Raw genomic sequence first — 20,982 nt, forward strand, 5'->3', positions numbered from 1 at the left:
CTATCATTTCAGACCTGTGTTCGATGGGCAGATTTAAGAAGAGTTACAGGAATGCTTTTTACTCCCTGAGTAGCCTCCTTTCTCAAAAGTATTCACTAGAACAGAGCCTCCAAGACAGTGTGAGATAGTGGAAAAAAGCCCTGTGCTAGAAAGTCAAAGGACAAGGTTCTGGTTTCACCTGCAATCACTTGTGGGACTCAGGGTCACTTAATCTCTCTGAGTCAATCCATCATATCTCCTCATCCTGAAGTGGCCTTAGTGGGTTAAAAATAAACAAAAACCTATGTAAATTTGTTCTTTCCTTTTAGTCTTTTTATCTGAATAAGTGATCAATAGCTGTGAGTTGAATTTCACTCAGTGAAGCCTATTCATTTCACCCTGCAGTTACGAGGGAATCACATGAAATTCTCTGTGTAACATATATCACCCAAAAATTCACTGAGTGTTTACAACAGAACAGACAGGTTAAACTAGACAGATAATATCCCCATACTGGGGGAACCTATTATGTAGTGGGAAAGCCAGAAAAACCAGGACTTACAATACAGAACTGATATGGCCCTTGGTATAGTAAATAACATAGCACATAAGCAGGGAAACTAAACTGAACTCAGAGGCCAGGGAAAACTCCTCAGAGGAAGTACCATCTTCCTTGGAAGCCAAACAATGAACAGGGATTATCCAGGTGAGCAGGTCTGGTGGAGGTGGCATGGGGTTTCCAGAGAGAACAACATGTGCCAAGGACCAGAGGTAAGAGAATAGGTTCTAGGAAGTGACAGTTGTTTGCTGTGACTGAAGTGTACATTTGGGCCAGAAGGCAGGCAGTATGGAAAAGGAGTGAGTACGGCTAACCTAGCAGAAAAATGATAGATGAAGTTAGAGAAGTAAGTGGAGGCCAGATCATAAAGGATCCTAATGATTTTATTAAGGAGTCTGGACTTTATCCTAAGGTCAACAGAAAGCCACTGACAGTTTTAAGCAGGGACACACAACCAGATTTATTTTCATTGGTAGCTCCCTTCTGGCTTCTTTTCCTGATTGCAGAGCCCTGGGATTAATGGGGTGTTTAATAAGAAAGAATCAGCAGAGGTTAGATAGGGTCTGCTTCTCTTCCCTCCATCCTTGAGCGAGGGTAGGGCCCAGCAGGTACCCCACTCCTTCCTCATGGAACTCTCCTGTCCTTTAAATCCTTACCTTACTTTCCACACTTCCCTTTCAGTCCCCTTATTCCTCTCTCTCTGCCAAAAGAAAATCTTAGACTGTGTGGCAAGTCCCTTCCAAACAGGTGTCCTATCAGTCTCCGTCCTCGACGATGACCCCCCCACTCTCCTACGAGGGCTGTCAGGTAACCCTGCCAAGAATCCACATTTCTAATCCAAGGCCCATTTCTTATCTCTTGCTTGAATTCCACCAAGTTAGCCAATATTTACTTTTCTCCTCGATCCTAGATCTTTCAACCTCTAGAAACATTTTGGTCAGCCTCCTAACAGAAGACTAAGATAATGCTGACGAAAGGCATGATTGATCTGCATAAGAAGACCTCATATCCAGATGATAATGGCAGCCTAGTAAATGAACTCTATGAAAAACATCCACTCCTTCCTTTCTTCTTTACCTCATTAAGTCATCTAGAGCTGTAGCTAAAGGAGTAGAATCAATACCACCCACAGGAAAATCATCATGGTCATTAACTTTACCTCTTGGCCTCACCACTTAACCTTAGAAGGAAGAACCTTAGCACCGAGAAAGAAACTTTTAGTCATCCCGTCCAGCCTTCCACCTCAGTGTCAGAGCTCTTAGGCCTGACTTGGCAACTGAGACTAGATTCTTTCTTATTGCCTGAAATTTCTTTAAGAATTCCTTTTTCTGTTCAGCCATTAAAAATAAATGAAATCTTAACATTTGCAACAATGTTAATGGTCGTTGGGGACATTATGCTAAGTGAAATAAGCTAGAGAAAGACAGACATATGCCCTATGAACTCACTTATATGTGGAATTGAAAAGCACATGCTCAGCTACAGAGTACAGGTTGCAAGGTGGTGAGGGGGGCGGGCACACTGGATAAGATGCTCAAAAAGTACCAACTTCTAGTTACAAGTCATGGGGACATAATGGTATGGTATGGTATGGTAACTACAGTTAATGATATGCAGTGCTTTTTTGAAAGTGGCTAAGGGAGTAGATTTTAAAATTTCTCATCATAAGGAAAAAAATTGTGTTAACTATGGTACAAGAGGTTAGCTAGACTTAGTGTGGTGACTGTTTTGCAATATATGCAAATATTGAATGAAGTTACACTCCTGAATCTAACATAACGTTAGATTGTTAATTTTAACATAACATAATTAATTGTTATATTAATTATACCTCAATAAAAAATAATTCATGTTTCTACCCTTCCTCACTGAGCAAGTTTAGGATAGGACCCTCTATGTCCAATAAGGAACAGTTCAAACTCATTAGGTCTTAAGTTTCTAGAACAATGCCAATGAAAGTGTGTTCAACCAGCTGGTGCTGGTCCATGAACTCTTAGTTACTAACCCATGATGAAATTAATAGAGAAACCAAGGGTTGTTTTTTTTTTAAACGTTTTATACCAATGTGACATTGGCATGGCATTCAAACGTGTTTAGAGGACCCATATCAATGAGCAGGGTATAAGATCATTTGAGTAGTGCTGAACTGGTCACATGTGGCACGTGCCGCCCATTAGGCTGCAGGGCAAGACCCTGTGTCAATTACTTAAAAAGCACTGTTGTAAGAGGCTCCATAGGGAGAGAAGGAGAGAGGCCTCGGGTTCGGGGGGCTAGCTCACCTCTCTTTTCCTCTGTCTGGGTACAATAGAGAGTGAATCTGCTGCCTGGGATGAGCGACAGGAAGCTGTTTCCACTAAGCCACTGGCTGTATGGGGTGAAGAGGAGGGCAGAAGTTGGTGGCCAGGTTATCAGGCAATAACAAACTCAGCATGCAAGCACACAACTTCCAGCAATGCAAGGAGTTTCCTTTGTTTGGGGAAAACAAGAGCTGCAAGAAGCCTCTCCTTGACACGTTCTTGCTTGGCTTCTGGAGGAACCCAACCACCCCTGACACACAAACAGGACAGTCTTGGCCAATGACCGACAAGCCAGGCCCCTGACCACAGCCCCTGTTTGCTTTTCCTCTTCCACCACTTCCTCAGCTAGAGGGCCACTGTGGGGCCATAGGTAGCTGCCAGCCACGGTCACCATTCACCCCCAATGACCCAGCACCTACTCCATACAGCTCTCGATGCCCTTTCTACAGCCTACTTTCTCTCCCCAATATGGTACTTTTGGTCTGTGACCAAGGACTTTCTGGCGCCTTCCTGAGAGTTGTAGGTAAAGCTAAGCCTTGGAGTACCACCAATAATGGCCATGATGTGCTCCAGAATTCTACGCCTGTTAACTTTAAAACCGCAGCTATCAGTGTCTATTTACATGTCCAAGAACAATACTTGATATTTCAACTGAGTGTTCTGAACCAGCACTTTTATATAACAGTTACTTGATGACAGTAGGTCCTCAGCTTCAAGAACCATTATCACCGAGACTAATATACATGAAATACTACAACTCTTCACGATGCAGAATGTTGTCAAAACCAAACTGCCAGGGAGTCAGAAGCAAAGACATCCAGTGCCACCTGGGAGCCCAACTCCTGGGGTATAAGCAGAGTGAAAGCATCAACCGTTCAGACTTGCATGAAATTGCTTTCAACACCGAAGACTACAGACTCTTTTCTCCAAGGGCTCTGAAAAGTAGGGCTCACAAGCCCACAGAGGACTCCACTATGATAAATCAAGAGCCTTGGGGCCCAGCAAACCCCCCTCCCTTTCTGATTAATCAAGGGAGCTTACTCTTTACTCTGAAGGTCCAAGAGCCCAAGTTTCTATGAAGACTCATTTGTCCAGTAAGGGGAGGGCTGTGGGGGCGGGACTCCCCCCACTCCAGGCCCCCTTCATGCCAAAGGAGGAGGAAACAGAATAAGCAAAATAAAATTCATAAAGCGAAGCAGTAATTATGGTGTGGTCAACAAGAGGCTGTCCTCAGGCCCATCATTATGTGGCTAAATTTAACGCCCTATGCAGCCAGGGGAGCCATGCGCCCGGGGCACCGTGTGTCCACACAGACGCCAGCTCCGCCACCTTCACCCGCTCGACAGTGGCCAAGGCTGCCAGAAAGCAGGTCACAATTTTTTTTATAGTCTGTTTACCAAGATGCTGTTTTTACTGCCGAGGTTTCTCTCATTTTATCTCTTTTTCCCTTTTCCCCAAACAGACTGGCCTGTATTTTCTGTCCTGGGTTTTTTTTTTTTTCTTTCTCCCTCTCAGTACTATTTTCAGAACTCTAATTTTATATGGTATGTCCCCTTTTTTTTTTTTTTTTTTTTTTTTTTTTTGGTAAATATTTGCCATGACTAAGCCAGGCACATCCAGTTTAAAAGGCTCCGTCCCACAAAACATCGGGGCTTTAATGATATGCATCTCATTAGCTTGTCCCATGAAAGGGGGTATAGAAAAAAAAGCAACTTACAGACTCTTTCACTTTTTATATCTGGAGAGACCTGTATTTATATATGAGGACAAGCTGAGCCCCAATACCAGGCTAGTACAATGGCCATTTGATTCTGGCTTTGAGGGCTCAGAAACGGCGCCGGGAAAGGGGCTAGTGGACCCTAGATCATGGTGGTTGACCCAGGCACCAGTGACAAGGCCAGCACAGGTAGAATCGGTCCTCAGACCTGGGGGCATCAGGGTTCTCTAGAGTGGGGAAACAAAAGGCTAGGAGGGCCTCCCCTGGTGGAGCAGCGCTTGAGCACTGGGCTGCGAAGCTGCCCGCAGCCTCTGCAGCGCCGGTTCGATCCCCGGCTGCCAGCGAGGGTCCTACATGGCGCGACAGACCTCTCCTGCCGTGCCCACTACTCCCCTCAGCAGTTTATTTCGTCAGTCTGCCTATTCTGTTCCCCACTCTGGCTCTGGTGAATTCTCTCACCCTCCCGCGCTTCTGACTGTACCCAGTGCTTGTATAAATAAATAAATAAATAAATAAATAAATAAATAAATCTTTAAAAAAAAAAACCAAAAGGCTAGGAAAGTCATCTGATACTAAATTTTCTTAAATGGATGTAAAATAGAAGCAAAGAGCCCTGATACTTCCCTCCTTTGCTGTGAAAGATGCCAAAGGAAGGGGAGCCATGAGTTAACAGAGTGTTGAGAGAGACCCTCTAAGTGAGCACTTCTGCACCTCCACTTCCCATCCAAAGGGTTCAACACCCCAGAACTGATAGCGGATTCCTTACGGTACAGGATCCCTTACTGTACAGGATCCCTTACTGTATAGGATTTCTTACTGTACATGGGAGGATAAGTGAAAGGGATTACACTGAACAAAAGGACAGAAGCAATCAGCACTCTCTCAGTACTGACCTGGGATGCCCTAAGCCTGGCTTCATAACTCCAAGACAGTGTTCAAGGAGGTCCCAGTATTTGGTGTTTTCAATAAGAAACGATGGGGGAGGGAACCAGACAGACATAGGAATGGAGAGACCCTGAGAAGCTGTTCAAGCAGCATCTCACGGGAAAAATCTACGCTCTGTAGGGGTCATTCAAGGTCAGGATCTCTACCTGCATTTTTATCAGTTAATTTAGAGATAGCCAGACTGTGAATGAAGCTAATATCAAAAGAGATTAATTTAGAAATTGAAGTGCCAATTTATTTGTTCACAAGATGGGGGCTCTAGGGAGGCCTCCCTGGTGGCCTAGGGGCTAAGTCTCAGCTCTACCACCACGACTGCCACTGCGAAGGCCTGAGTTCGTTCTCCGGCCAGGGAGCTACCCACATGGTGCAGCAGACCTCTCCTGACTCACCCGCTGCTCCTCTTAGCAGTGGATTTCAGTAAATCTGCCTGTTCTGCTCCCCACTCTGGCTCAGGTGAACCCTCTCAATCCCTTCACCTCTGGCCTATACCTCAGCACTTCTAACAAATAAATAAATAAAGTGGTTAAAAGATCTAAATAAACATTAAAAAAAAATATGGGGGCTCAGTGAATGCAACATCTTCAGCTAATTTTCCTGGGTAGCTGAATAAACTGAGACTGCTACTCATTAAAACAGAAAAGGGCAAAAGCAGCCAGTGACTTTATGCAGGAGTTCATACACATGGCACAGAAGTAGGCAATGCCCTTGTCCCCGTGTCACTGTTCCAGCACTGTGTTAGATAAATTAATGAACTGTTATTCCCTGGTTTTACCTTTTTGGAATTCTGTACACTCTGTTCCTCTGTTAGAACATCTCCTCAGACCTCATGAATTAATAATACAATAGTTTCTCTCAAATCTATATAAGCACCTGGAAGTGTGCAAGACCAAAAGGGGAAGCAGGGATGTGGGGTAGGAGAGCAGGCAGCACCGAAGCCATGACCCGCTTTCCTATCACTTTATTAAGTCAGCTGTCTACACACTCACGAATGGGACTCAGTCTTGCCATGTGCCCACAGAAAGTTCTATGAGTAGCTGTGTAATGTGTGGCAAGGCAAAGGGACAAGGGAAGAATGATGGACCAGAAGCTCAGAACCCTGGGTCCTGCTATCAAATTCTACCATGTTTGTCTGTGTAAGATCCTTGATAAACCCTTAGTTTGATAAAACCCCCTCCAGTTCATAAAATCCTATGGCTTTAATCTCCTATAAGAGATCTGTAAGCTGAGATGCCATGATTTCCTCTATGATTAAGGACCTAGCCTGGGACCTTGATGAGCTCTGTACCTAGTCTCATTAAGCACTATGTTTATAAAACAGTCAGGTGAGTTACTTCTGCAGATAGTTTATCTCATCCATTTTATATTCTTATTTATCTCAGTATCACAAGTTGCTCCAAATTTTGGGGGGATACTCTGCTGAGACTTGCAGTTCCTGAGGTAACCATAAAGTTCAGAAATTTCACTCTGTTCTTCCCCGTTGCTGGGAGCTACAGAAAACACTAAGATAATCAGCAATGATTCCTTCTTAAGACCAAGCAGTACCACCATACTGTCTCAGAGTTCCTCCTCATGCTAGCTTCACACCCACCAAATTGGAAGGGGTTCTTTGGAGTCAAAGCTTCTAAGAGGACAAAGCAGGGCATCTTTGCAGCTCAGGCTTCAAGGTTAAGAGTAATAGAAACCAAAGAACTCTGAAGGATTTCCTCAAACTGCCTCACCTAAGGGACAGCCTTTCAGGTAAAAACTAGATAAAATATGTGGAGTGTTGTTCCGGAGTCATTCACCACACAAAACCCTTCTGTACTCTGAGTTCAAGATTCACCTCTTCCAGAAATACTTTACCCAAACTAGCCTGGTATGAACCCCAGATCCCACACAAATAAATCGATTTCTTTCCCCTCTCAGATAACTTATTTTATGTATTTAGAATATTCTTTGTATAGCGATATAAATCCCAGCAGTCTAATCTTCCTCAAAAATCCATCCTTCAAGGGCTGAAACCATATTTTAACTTTCCAGCATATGCCTCCACAATGTTTACTATTTTCAATGCTGCTTAATAAGTACTGTCCACAAAGAGTTCAAACATCTAAATAAAAAACAAATAGACCAAAGATCTCCCACGCAGATGGGGAGGGGGGATGTTTCTTGAGACTTTGTGGCAATTTCTCCCCAGATAATTCCATTCTGGGAGATCACAGTATACCCAGGAATCCTACAGTCTCACCCCCTAGTCCCTGGAGCTAAAGTGCTGACCTACAGCACTCAGTCTCTGTGAACTCTTACTTTTCAATGTGGCTCATTATCCAGAAGAAAAGGCACCCCAAAATGAGGGCCATGAGAGAAAAGGGAGGTATAAGGCTAAATTTATGCAGCCAATAGACCAGATAAAGTTGAAAAGTAAGTCATTGATACTTTTGCTTTCTCTCTTCATTTCTATTACCAGAAACATTTACCCACATGAGAGGCTCCTCTGATGCCAAGACTTTCAAGCTATGACCAGTCATTACTGTGTGCCTCCTGTTTACGAGGTACTGTGGCAGGTTCGCAAGGGGAAACACAAGGAGCAAGCCACTTCTGCACTTACAGAGCTTATAATCCAACAAGGGAGATAAGGATAGAAATTCTAGTCCAGGCAGAGGGAATCAGTGACACAGGAAAGACACAGCGATGTGGGCATTCAGAAGAGAGTGAATATAGCTTATACCATCACTCTGTCTTATCAGAAAATCAGGCAACTAACCATCAGATCCTCCTTTTAAGCTAGGAGAAATGAATGCCCTTGGAAAGGACTTTTAAATTCTTGGATGAAAAAGCTGTTCCCTGGGAAAAGAGGATGGAAATGTGTAGAAAACTAGTTTCAAAACATGTCTTGTGCCCTCATGCTACCCCTAACCCAAGGGAGGGACCACTCCTTACACTTCATTTTGCTTAACTCCAGAGGTCCCTGCTTTCATTCTGTCTTTCCCTTCACCAACATAAACTTCTCCTTTTCCAGAAGCTTCTTCTTTGTTTTTCAAATACTTATGAGTCTTCCCACCTGAAACGGGGGTTTCAATGAAGCCACTTCGAGCTTTCGGCTGGCTCTCTTTGCCTTTGCACTGTGAAACTTCTCTGATGTGAGTTCTACACTCACTGTCTCCACTGCCCATCAACTGACACCTTGTAGCTGCCCGCAATCTGCTGATATTGTCCAAGGTCAAGAATTGTCTAATCCTCCCTGGTGGCACAGGGGTTAAAGACAGCACTGTCAAGCTATCACCAGGGCATGAATTCAATCCCTGATCCTCAGCCAGGGAGTTAATCCACATGGCACAGCAAGACAGCTCCAGTCTCACCGGCTGCTCCCCTCAGCAGTGTATTTCAGTAGATCCACCTGCTCTGCTCACCACTCTGTCTGGTGAATCCTCCCACCCCTCTGTCTGGTGAATCCCCCCCCACCCCAGCAACTCTGGCCTACACCCCAGTTCTTGTATGCATATATAAATAAATCTTTTAAAAAAAAAAAAAAGAATTGCCTAAAGATTGTGCTCCTGCAGGTCAGCCATTCTTTTCAGGGTCACTCCCACCAGAGGTGCTGAGGATCAGCCTCCTGGGTGATGGGATGACCATGGGATTTGGGTACAGACGATTATGAGTAAATCAGCTGAGTGATTTGAAGCAAAAGACTTAGCCCTGGAGCATGTGCTTCTTTATCTTTAAAATGAGGACAATATTGTCAACCTCCCAAGTTTATTGTAAGGAATTTGTTATAATTTAGACAAGGCACCCAGTACTGTGCCTAGCTTACACACAGTATGTGCTCAGAAACTGTTTGATTCCCTCCCTAAGGTACTCCTCTCTCCAGTTCCCTTCCCATTGCACTCACACTTCCTTCACTGGTTCCTGTTACTCCTTCCAATTATGACTGTCCCCCAAATCTCAACTGTTGAACTTTTGGTCTTTTCTCCATGGTCTTCCCAGCAAAAGATACATCCATTCTTCTGCCTTCAAATATCACTCCCTTGCAGATTTCTAAGTCTATTTCTCTTGGTCCTTGTTTTCAACTTCAGTCTCAAGCCTATTTCTTCAGTGTTTTCTTGAGTATTCCCATTTGTAGGTCCTCTAATCAATTTAAATCCAACATGTATTGGGCCTCCCTGGTGGCGAAAGGGGATAAGCACCGCGCTATGAAGCAATCTGCAGCCTCTGCAACACAAGTTCGATCCCCAGGCAGCCAGGGAGCAACCCACGTGGCACAGTAGACTTCTCTTGTCTCGCCCACTGCTCCCCTTAGCAGTGTATTTCAGTCATTCTGCCTGTTCTGTTCTCCACTCTGTCTCTGGTGAATCCTCTCACCCCCTGCATCTCTGGCCTGTACCCCAGCTCTTGTATGCATAAATAAACAAATTTTTAAAAATAAATAAATAAACAAATCCAACATATATCGAAAACTATCTTCATCCTATGTTTTTAAATTAACTCTAATTATATATGAGCCATCTTTTTTAAAAATTAAAGACATGCCATTATTTTACATCCTTGCTTGCTTTTTCCACAATATAAGACTTCTTCACCTAGGTGTGGTCATCATAGTTTTCCCACCACCAGAGCACCCATATTCCTCCACCATCATCCACTGTGCTCTAAGTCAATCTTTTTTATACACTAAGATGCTGATATATGATCATACTGTAATGAACGGACTTTTATGAAAACCATTCCACTAGGAAGGGGGCGAGGAGGGAGACGCAACTGTGTGAATCATCCAAAATGCTCAGAGATGTGTAGCTTACAAGAAGCTTATTGCCAGAAATAAGATATCAGTCCTCACTGCCTCACAAATCAGTTTTGAGATGAGATTTCTGAGACTGGCAATTAAGACCAAATGAGAGACTAACAGTGGATTTGATGGTGCAAAATAGAAAAAAAAAATCAGTTTTATTTAGAAGAATTGGCAACTTCCTCTGAATGCAGGAAGACACACAGCCCCAGAGCAGTGTCTGTTACACTGTGCTAGGGTGTCTGGATCTAGGCCGGGGGCAGGCATGGTTACATTTTCCACAGGTCTCTAAAAATCTCTATTGTCCTTCCCCCATCCTGATACACAGAATGATGATTAATGCCTACTTCCTGCAGATATCTGAGATTGTAACACCTGGTCTCAAGCTTTCCAGAATAAGAGAATTTGGAATATGGTACAGTCCTTCACAACTGGGATGAGGTCAGAAATCTGTCTTTTGGAAATGAATCATTTTATCCCATTTCTATTTTCTATGTTGATTTGATTTTTGTCTTCCCTTAGATTTTAAATAAATTTTCTTTCAAAAGTATAACCTCTTACAAAGTTTCATGAAAGCAGTATAAAGGAAAGGCCCTTTTATATATTCTTGGGTAATAGAGAAAAGAGTGGGGACCCCTGGAAGCAGGGCTCAATAGAGACTACTGAGCTTGAAGTGAGAAAACACCAGAAGAGGCAAAATTCAAAAACACACTGGAGAAGCACAGGCAGCCACCCCCCGCCCCCAGAGAGTTTCATTCCAGAGCTCAAATACTGGTGGGTTTGTGTTTTAAATAAGGAAAACCATTCCTTTATATGCCCAAGATTAGATTTAATTGAGCTCCACCCATGATTTTCCTCATCTGACAATGGCACCACTATTTTTCAGGTCACACAGGCCTACCCCTGACTGCTTCTTCATCTTCCAGAGAGATCACTTTCATGTGTCAATTCTCCAGTCAAATCTTAGAATGGTTTCTCACTGTCTACAACAGTGATTAATAACTGCAAGAAGAAAGCACCTCGTCTGCTTCCTACTTCCTAGGAGATGTGCCTCTGATTGAGAATCACTGCATGTAATGAACGGTGTTACTAACTGGACTGAAATGAGAAAATAAATGGGTTGGGACAGAAAAGAGCTGAGAGGGGCCTCCATGGTGGCACAAGGGGTTAAGCATCAGCACGATGAAGCTATCCACAGCCACTGCTACACGAGTTCAATCCCCGGCTAGGGAGGTGACCCACATGGCGCAGCAGACCTCTCCTGTCTTGCCCACTGCTCCCCTCAGCATTGTACTTCAGTAGATCCACTTGTTCTGTTCCCCACTTTGTCTCTGGTGAACGCTCTCCCACCCCACACTTCTGGCCTGTATCCTAGTTGTATGCATAAATAACTAAATCTTTTTAAAAATTTTTCAAAAAGAAAAGAGCTTAGAAATATTTACCTTCAGACTAAAGCATCAACTTTCTGGTCCAGCTTTTAGGGCCCCGATAATCTTGTCTCAAGTTATTATGATCTTGCTAACCTTAATTTCTACTCATCCTCACCACTCTTATTTAATTTTATAAACTTACCCATGTGTTTCCCAACTAAAATGCCTTTGGCCCAGTCCCCTGGCAAAACCTAAACCAATCATTAAAGTCCAATTTAAGTCTTGCCTTTTTTACCAAAGGAAGCCTTTTTTACCAACCACTCCACTCCTGCGGCCCCATTATCATTCATTCATTAAGCTCCTCGATACCAGAGTTATCATGCCTTATACATTCACAGAGCCCAGCAAAGTGCATGGGCACCATCCTGGAGAACAGAGAATGGAAGAAATGCAAGTCTCTCCAGGTCAGAAAACATGTACTCACCATGACAGGAGTGCAGTCTCCTAAATTTAGACTTATCTTTCTTTATGACCATGAAGGATACTGAAAAATACACTGAATCCACGTCTTCCTCCACATACCGAACAGGTACACAGAAGGAGCAACCCTTCCAACTGGGGAAGTGGAGCCCCGAGAGGAAAGATGGAGGAAAGGAGAAACATAATCACTTACTTTCAGCTCTATGACTCATGTTCTTTCCAGGATTTTGTTATGGTCTTATTCCTTTGGTTTTTGAACTATTAATTTAGCTGACTCTAAAATAAAGAGATTCTAGGATCTCTTAATAATAAAAGAGTCAAGGTTTATACTTCATCCCAAAGTTGGGACTAACCAGAGGAAACTAAGTATGAAAGAAACAGCAGGTAGTGGGATGGTATTCTAACAGCAGCCTCTCCTCAGGCTACTCGGCTATTTACAGAAGGACTGGCTAGGCCCAAGGCTGCTGATGGGGAAACTTCACAGCCCTCTCCTAAGATAGGGAAAATAAGGACCAGTGGGAAGGTAGGATCCCTTAGCCATTCAACAAATATTCAGTGCCTACTATGTGTGATCTGGGACTGTGGATAAACCGGAGCACAACACACACATCATTGTCTCCACTGAGCTTATACATTCTAGAAGGGGGAGATAGACCACACAATAAGCTTAATAAAATAAGTAAACTGTATGGCAGCATGTGGGAAGAAATAAGAAGACAAACATAGCAAAGTGAGATGAGAATGCCAGGCACAAAAGGCTCAGGATGTGACCCACAATTTTAAACAGGTTATCAGGGTAAACTCCACTGAGGAAGTGACATTTGAACAAAGACATCAATGTCGTCCATGTTAATACGTTCACAACTTTTTTGACTTGCGTCCCTTGAAGAAGCAGAGCTTAATTACTGCCCCCTGAGTGTGGTTTGAATTTAGTGGTTCACACCTATGAAGAGAATACAGAAAAATAGTGATGGGATGTCACTCTGAGATGAGATTATGAAAAGATCGTTTGGGTCTCAATCTTGGTCTCTCTGTCTGTCTCTGAGATCATGGTTCTGCAGGCAGCCAGGGCTGGGTCACATGAGCAGCCATGTGGCTAGGAAATGGCACCTCTGTCAACAGAAACATGAGAGAGCCTGGAAGCAGATTCTTCATCCCCTTAGGATAACTGTGTTCCCAGCTGATACCTTGGCTTCAACTTCACGAGAGACCCTATGCCAGAATCACCCAGCCCAGCTATTTCCAGGTTCCTGACTATCACAAATTACATGATAGAATAAATTTTTATTATTTTAAGCCAATAAATATAGGAGTAATTCATTAGATAGTAATAGATAATCATACAGACATAAGGAAGTGAGGGTACTGGCCACCTGAAAAAAGAACATTCCATACAGAGGGAACAGGCAGCATGAAGGCTGAAGGCTAGTGATACTGAGAGTTTTGGAGAAAAATCAGGAGCCACACTGGTGGCTGCAGTGGAGCGAGTGAGGGTGAGGGTGGGAGGAGATGGGGTCAGACAGGTAACGAGGCGCAGATCCTATAGGGGTTTGTAAGCCATCGCAAGGTCTTTGGGTTATACTAGTCTGTAAGACAAATGTGAGGCCCATGAAGGGCTTTGAGCAGGGGAGTGTTGTGACAAAATATATTAAGGTCACTTTGTAGTCAAGGGTTTAGAGGGGGTGGGTGGCAACAGGGATGCCAGTAAGGAGGCCACTGCAACAATGTTTGTCCAGGGAAGAGACCACTGATGCTCAGACCAGAGTGGTAGCAGCAGAGGAGAGGTTACCGTTATATTCTGAATGTAGAACCAACAGGATCTCCTAATGGACTAGATATAGAACGTAACAGAAATGAAGGGTGAGGATGCCAGAGTTTTTGGTCCCAGCAAGTGGAAGGATGAGTTTCCATCAACTAAGTTGAGAAGGGGTTTTGTAAAAATAAATTTGGGGGTAACACTAAGGAGTTCCATTTTTGATATGTTGAGTATAGACTTTTATATGGAAATGTTGAGTAGGCAGTGGGAGTTTGAGAGTAAAGTTGAAAATGAAAATTACATATGGGATTCATCAATAAAATGGTATTTAAAGCCATGGGACTAAAAGAGATCACCAAAGGAGTGAGAAAACAAAACTAATAATTGAGTCCTGGGGCACTCCAACATTAAGAGGAGGGAGAGAAGAACCAGCAAAAGATTCCAAAAAGGAACCTCCCTGGTGGCCCAGAGGGTTAAGTCTTGGCACTATGAAGCTATCCACAGCCACTGCAGCACGAGTTCGATCCCTGGCCTGGGAGCTGACCCACATCGTGCAGCAGATATCTCCTGACTCACCTGCTGCTCCCCTCAGCAGTGTATTGCAGTGGATCTGTTTGTTCTGCTCCCCACTCTGTCTCTGGTGAATCCTCTTACCACCCCCCACCCTGCACCTTTGGCCTGCACCCCAGCTCATATATAAATAAATCTTTATTTAAAAAAAAAAAAAGATTCCAAAAAGGAAAAACCAATGAGGTAAGAAGAAAATGGGGAGAGGGCTTTGCTGTGGAGGCCATGTTAAGAAACTCTGTTGAGGAGAAGGAAAGACCTAAGTGGGAAAGGATCAGTCAACTAGATGGTGCCCTACCTTCCTACTCTTCCCTTTCATTCCTGCATCGTCCCTTGTGACAAAAGCTACAGCAGAGGCACAGACAAGTGGCTATGGGCACAGCAGGAAAGAGTACCTGGAAGCAGCGGCATAGATGAAGGAAAGCAAAAACTGCCATGGAAAACTCACCACAGGGATGATGCCTGTGTAGAGATGGGTAAGTGGAACTGGAGTTTGGCCGTGAGGACAAGAAAGAACACCAGGCAAATGCGGCAAGAGATGCAGGGACAGGAAGCAGCCAGTACCTCAGTACACAGAAGTGCCGGGTGCTATGCGTGGGGTGAGAGGGTCAGGAGGCAGAGGTCAGCAGAGCCCAATCATGACCCATCTTGCTTGGGTAGCATGCAAGGAAGTTGAACTTTACCCTGAAGCAACAGAAAACCACAAATGGACTTGCAGCAAGAGAGTTACACCATTAATTTTCTGTTTCTAAGTTATCGCTCCGACATAACTGCAAGGCCAACTGGAGGGGAATAAGGATTGCCTGGGACACAAGTTAGGCGGCATGGGCAAACCAGAAAAAAAAAATGTGGGCAAGGTGGCTAATCTAAGGCAGCGGAAGCTAGAACACAGAAGTAGAACAGCTTCAAAAGATAGTTGCCAAGTTAGGCTTTGGCAGTAAGGACAAAGAGAAAATAGGTAATTCCCAAGTGTAAGGTAGGGACCTTTCCTAAGGTAGGGACCTTAAAAAGCTGAATGGGTAATGGTACAATTCCCCCAAGATAAGGGCCATAAGAAGGGAGATAGGTTTGGGGGAACAGATGAATAATTTGGGAATCTGATCGGGTATTGCAGGTGGGAGAGCCAGGTGGAAATGTCAAATATGTGGAAAGAAATATGGACCCGAAACAGTGGAGATATGAAATTGCCAGTTCATGGTGTACTAGTGAGAGCTGAAAATGGGGTCTGGAGGAGATAACCCTGAGAGTAAAAAGTGAGAGGTCATGGATACAACCTTGAGTAGCACTGACATTTAAGGAGCAGGTAAAGGGTGGGGAGTCTGCCTGGGAAACCAAGCAGAAACTGCCTGTGAAATAACTAACAGGACACTATGAAGCAATCTGCAGCCACTGCAGCACAAGTTCGATCCCCTGCTAGGGAGATACCCACATGGTGCAGCAGACCTCTCCTGACTCGCCTGCTGCTCCCCTCAGCAGTGTGTTTCAGTCAATCTGCCTGTTCCGTTCCCCACTCTGTCTCTGGTAAATCCTCTCACCCTCCACACCTCTGGCCTGTACCCCAGTTCTTATATGCATAAATAAATAAATCTTAAAAAAAAAAACAAAAAACAACTAGGGGCCTCCCCTGTTGGTGCAGCGGTTGGGCGCTGGGTTGGTTGAGCACTGGGTTGCGAGGCTGCCCGCAACCTCTGCAGCGCCGATTTGTTCCCAGGCCGCCAGTGAGGGTCCCACAAAAAAATAAATAAATAAATAAATAAATAACAACTAACAGGACACAATGTTGAGGTCAAAGGACTCCCCATTGCCCCAGGCGTCCCTGAGATAACCTCTAGCTTCATAAGAGTAGCAGTGACTGTCTTCATAGCTGAAGTATCTGCTCTAGAAGGAGGCTGCAACCAGACAGGGATGAAGATAGTAACTAAAATGAGACAGGCTGCCTCATTTAGACTACATTTAGGATGCTGAGTCAAATCAATGTTAACTATGGTTACGTAACTCTAACTATATAATACCTTAACCAAGAAGTTAGTTAAAGGAGTATACTGAACAGACTGTTTAAGACTTACAAAGCACTCAGAATGCAGCAGTGGGAGTGACTGGTCGCACACCTTCCTCTGAAGACAGAGATGAAAAGAACTACAACATGTGTGTATCTCTGCAAAGGCCCCCTCCCTAGGGAAGCCAACTTCATGCAACTGCCCAGGCTTTGGTGTCAAAGGCTGATTTCTAGCCAGGGGTTGCCAGCTGCAGAGGGCGGGGCTCTATTTTGGGCTGCTGCTGTCCCCGAGCCTGGCCGCGTCTGGTTTGAGCAGCATGCAGCCCCAGTGACTCACACACCCTTGCAAACCGCCTGTGGCTCAGTGGCATGGCCTCGGAATGCCAGCCTTAGGCCAGCTCCCTCCTCACCCCATTACATCGGGATAAATAAATAAAGAGCCCGCCAGCAGCCGCACAGCCTGATGGCAACCAGATGGAGAAAGAGAGGCATGGACAGAGCCAGGGGAAGGAACTCCCTCCAGTGGACTAGACTGAGAGTGGGCCATGCCCGCCAACTCCTCCTCAGCGTCCTTGCAACACGGGTGCTCCCGCCATGCAGTCATCATCCACATGACTCAACCGTGCTTCCATCCTAAGCATTTTTCCACCCCTAGTCCTAGAAAATGCTCTCTACAGGGACTGCGCCCTCTGCGAGGACCTGGCCACCAGCCACCCCACCCAGCCCCAACTTGAGTGGTCACTGCCAGTATGCCCCCTCTATCTAAGCTGCTGTTAGCTGGCCCATTTCAGCTCCCTGGAAATGAAAAATCCGAGGTTCTTAGGGCGGGCGGAGGAAGAACAAAAGGACTAATCATGGAGAAGTAACCCCTGTTCAATCCTTAAATATTTTTCCTGGCCTTAGTATCCCAGTAACCTCCTGGCCTAACACCCCTAGGTGCTCCATCTCTCTGGCTTCTCGCCAAGGAATAGTCCCAGTGAGAACCAGGACAAATAGACCCCGGGCACTGACCACATGGCCCTCTGACATCAGCCCTGGCCCCCGTGTACCTTCAGCCCGAGCTCTCTGTCCCTGGTTTATTTATTTTCCTATGTTGCTTATTTTGATGGCACATCCTTTCAGCTCAGTCTTGGGTGACCCCATGACCCTTCTGTGTCCTGTTTGTAGGACCCCAGGCAAGCAGAGTAACTGAAAAGAGGCAGAGGCCGCAAATTCTACAGGTCCGGTAGGAAACCTTTTGGTTCTAGCCGCTCTGCAGGACACTAGAGGACAGTGAGAGAACCCCAAAGGTCACAAGAATTCCACATTATCTGAGCCCTGAACTGTCCCCTAATCAGAGTGCACAGCCCATTAAAGTAGCAAAACAAAGTGAGGCTAATCCTGGACTATGAGTCAAGGACTCTGGGAGGTCCTAAACATAAAGCTACAGCTATATGACCTTCAATAAGTCACAGCCTCTCTGAGGCCCAGTTTCTTCACCTATGACATGGAAAGCTATAACTCTCTCTCTCTCTCTCTCTCTCTCTCTCTCTCTCTCTCTCTCTCTCTCTCTCCCTTTCCAAATATATTTAAATTCTACAAGTCTATGTGGTTTGAGTGTGATCCACCCAGAACCTAGAGGACCAGCATTCTTGAAGCAGTTGGTTCCAAAACACTAATACCCCTCCTGGGTTAGCACCAAGATTCTAGAGGCTTTCTCATTCAACTGCAGGACGCCCTATCCTGTAACACCAAAGAGGGGGGCCTCAATTTAAAATGAGAAAATAGAGACTCTGAGAGAAATGATTTATCCAAACCTATAAAAATAAACCAGGAGAATAACCAAGAACCCAAATATAGTTCTAACAACCACAGGCCACACTACCTTCATAACCTCTCTCTTCCACAGACCTGTCAACATAGTCAATCTCACATTTATTGAGCACCTACTACTTCTAGGCACTAAGTAGAAATACATTCATTATGGCCCTCAAAGTATCCATAGATGAGTGGAGATGAAAGACATGCCTTATGGACACATAAACAGTGATACTAAAAAGGTATGTGTACAACAGAGGTATAAACCAAGGTACTATAGCAGTAGGGAAGGATTATCTTCATAAGAAGTATCTGGAAAGATATTCCAATTAAGCTAAAAGGGACATTTAAAACACTGATAGAAGTTACAGAGATAAGGCCAGGGCATTGGGCTTTTTAGAAAACAAGAACAATGTGTGCAAAGACATCATGACTAGAGAAAACCACATTTTTGGCAACTCAAAGCTATTCTATATGCGGAAGCATAAACACCTAAAGAAAATGGGCAAGAAACCAAGCTGGATAGGTATGCAGGCATAAATCAGGGAGGACCTTTCTTCTGGGCTAAGAGTCAAGCCTTGCTTTGTTAACTAAGGGGCTGGGCAGGTGGCATGTCAGCCTGGGTCTCGGTTAACCCCTTAAAATCCCAATCCTATGGGCAGGGGAGGTCATCTGAGAAAGTTGGCCTAGGATAGCACCTTGTGTCACAGTCAGGCTTAACAGTCTCTTTCCCCACAAAGACTTGGAGCCCATTCTGCTTCAGGACTTAGAAATACAGACTTTCCTTCTCCCCAGAGTTACAACTGCTTCAGTAGATGGACTGAGCACTCAATTCTTAGTATTTTTTTGTTCTTCGTATTAAGACCCTAAGCATGGATCACTGTTCCACATGCAGCGGCAGAAGGAGAGTTTCCAAATCAATATCCCTGCTTTATGGAAACCCTGTGAAAAGTGCTAAGTCTCAGGTTCAAAAGAAGTATAAGTCACAGTCCTACCCACAGGAGCTTACAAATTAGCCTAGAAGACAAGACAGAAATGTGAATGATCTATACATAGCATATTATAACAACATTATTTACTTACAGAATGAAGTCCCAACTTAGGTAACATGTAAAATTAGAAAGTAATACTAAGGTACTAAGTGTACAACCAACAAGTCCCAGAGAGTTAGAGGAGAAGATCAATATTGACTGGTATTATCAAAGGTCACTATTATTAATACTCCTCCTGTTTGGCATTTAATTGATGTTTCTTTTGGCCAAATTCAATCCTTAGAAGGGAAACCTAGGCAGAAGCTTCTGACAGCCCACAATTATCTACTCCCCATTCATTCCATTGCCAGCCCCTGCATAAACACTGTGATTTTCCACAGCCTACTATGCCCACAAGACAGCGCCCAGATGGTAGCCCTGTGTGTCTGACCTTCCTCTGCTGTGGATGCTGAAGGGACCTGTCACAAGACTGACCCCTCCGCCTCAGTCCAGACCTGCGCTCAGGTACCAACAAGCAAGACTTGAACAACTGGTCATCGAAGCTTTCTAAGGTTAGAAAATTCCAAGCAAAATTCCTAAGTACTTTAACAGAGATGTTTTGCAAATGTTCATCAGCCCACTTTTGCCTTTGAAATCCTCTCCTTCTCACCCCCCTATCATCCCAGGTACATCACAAGCTTTATCAGACTTTCTTTGGTCAACAGAGAAAGGGCTCTTCACCCACACCAGCAACCTAGCACCCAAGATACAAGTCACTGTTCAGGCACCTGGAAAGAGGGAGTGAAGGAAAGTGCACCCGAGAAAGGAAGGAGCACATACACTACCTCTGCCATAAACTGTTCCAAGAAGAAATTTTCTTCAAATGGCTCTGTCTTCAATCGATCTGTAACAAGAAGGGATAAAAAGAACTGTGAGTTGTACAATGTGCTTCCTACCTGAGATGGAAAGGGACAGGGCCTACAATTTCTTGGGAAAGAAGGTGAAGGTGGGACATTAGAGGTGCTGGGTCCAGAGGGAGAAGGGTTGAGAGTAGGTGGGCAAACGGGAGGAGGAGAGGATGGAGGGTGACCAGAGACAGGGTTGGGGGCAGCATGTGCTCCAGGAGTTTTTCCTGCCGCAAAAGCAAAGGTTAGACTGAATTTTTATTCTGAGTTGAGCTATGGGGCTTCCTCGAGTCCCCAGTCATGCTGCCCTCTTACGGTTTTGTACAGCCGTTGGCCTCTCTCCAAGACCTTTCTCTGCCACTGGCTAGGGCATGTCTGGACTCGGTGACATGACTGTTGTCACTTGGGTGCCAGCAGGTACTCAAGGCAGAGAGAAGGGTCACCTGGCATCCAGTCTCCAGGTCAGAGTCAAGCACCCACCCTTGGGAGCACCTCTCTAACATTTTTCTAGGCCCTGTAGCTATCTGTGCCACAGCCTGCCCCCCAGCTACTCAACGCACATCCCCGTACCTCGGCTCAGCGTGGCCCCGCTCTCCCGGTAGTCCTGAAGCTCCAGGTCCTTCATGTGCAGCAGTGTCACTAACTCTCGCACTTGGTGCTGTAGTGCCAGGCTCATGCCCATCAGAGGGCAAATCAAATGCTGGGAGACCTTCCATGGAAGAGAGGTCCATTAGCCAGCAGATACACGCAGTGTCCCTAGTGCTATATTAGGCGCCAGAAAAAACACTGAAGAATAAATGTGTTCACAAGCACTTCGAGTTACATAGACAAGCATCCCACTTCCATGGATATAAACACATATGCTATAATCAAAGAAGTGC

General features: G+C 44.8%; 1 protein-coding gene across 1 annotated transcript in view; it reads right to left on the reverse strand.

Annotated features, from left to right (window-relative positions):
• The window catches only part of NHEJ1 (non-homologous end joining factor 1), a gene marked incomplete at both ends in the record, with an annotated part of 75,997 nt that overhangs the window by 47,202 nt on the left and 7,813 nt on the right, over positions 1-20,982 (reverse strand). The window contains 2 exons of the mRNA XM_084246390.1: positions 20,042-20,100; positions 20,672-20,810. Coding sequence (XP_084102516.1) covers positions 20,042-20,100; positions 20,672-20,810 — 198 coding nt within the window. The remainder of the gene's footprint in view (positions 1-20,041; positions 20,101-20,671; positions 20,811-20,982) is intronic.

This window comes from Talpa europaea, assembly GCF_964194135.1.
Source record: "Talpa europaea genome assembly, chromosome: 1".
Taxonomy (NCBI): Eukaryota; Metazoa; Chordata; class Mammalia; order Eulipotyphla; family Talpidae; genus Talpa; species Talpa europaea.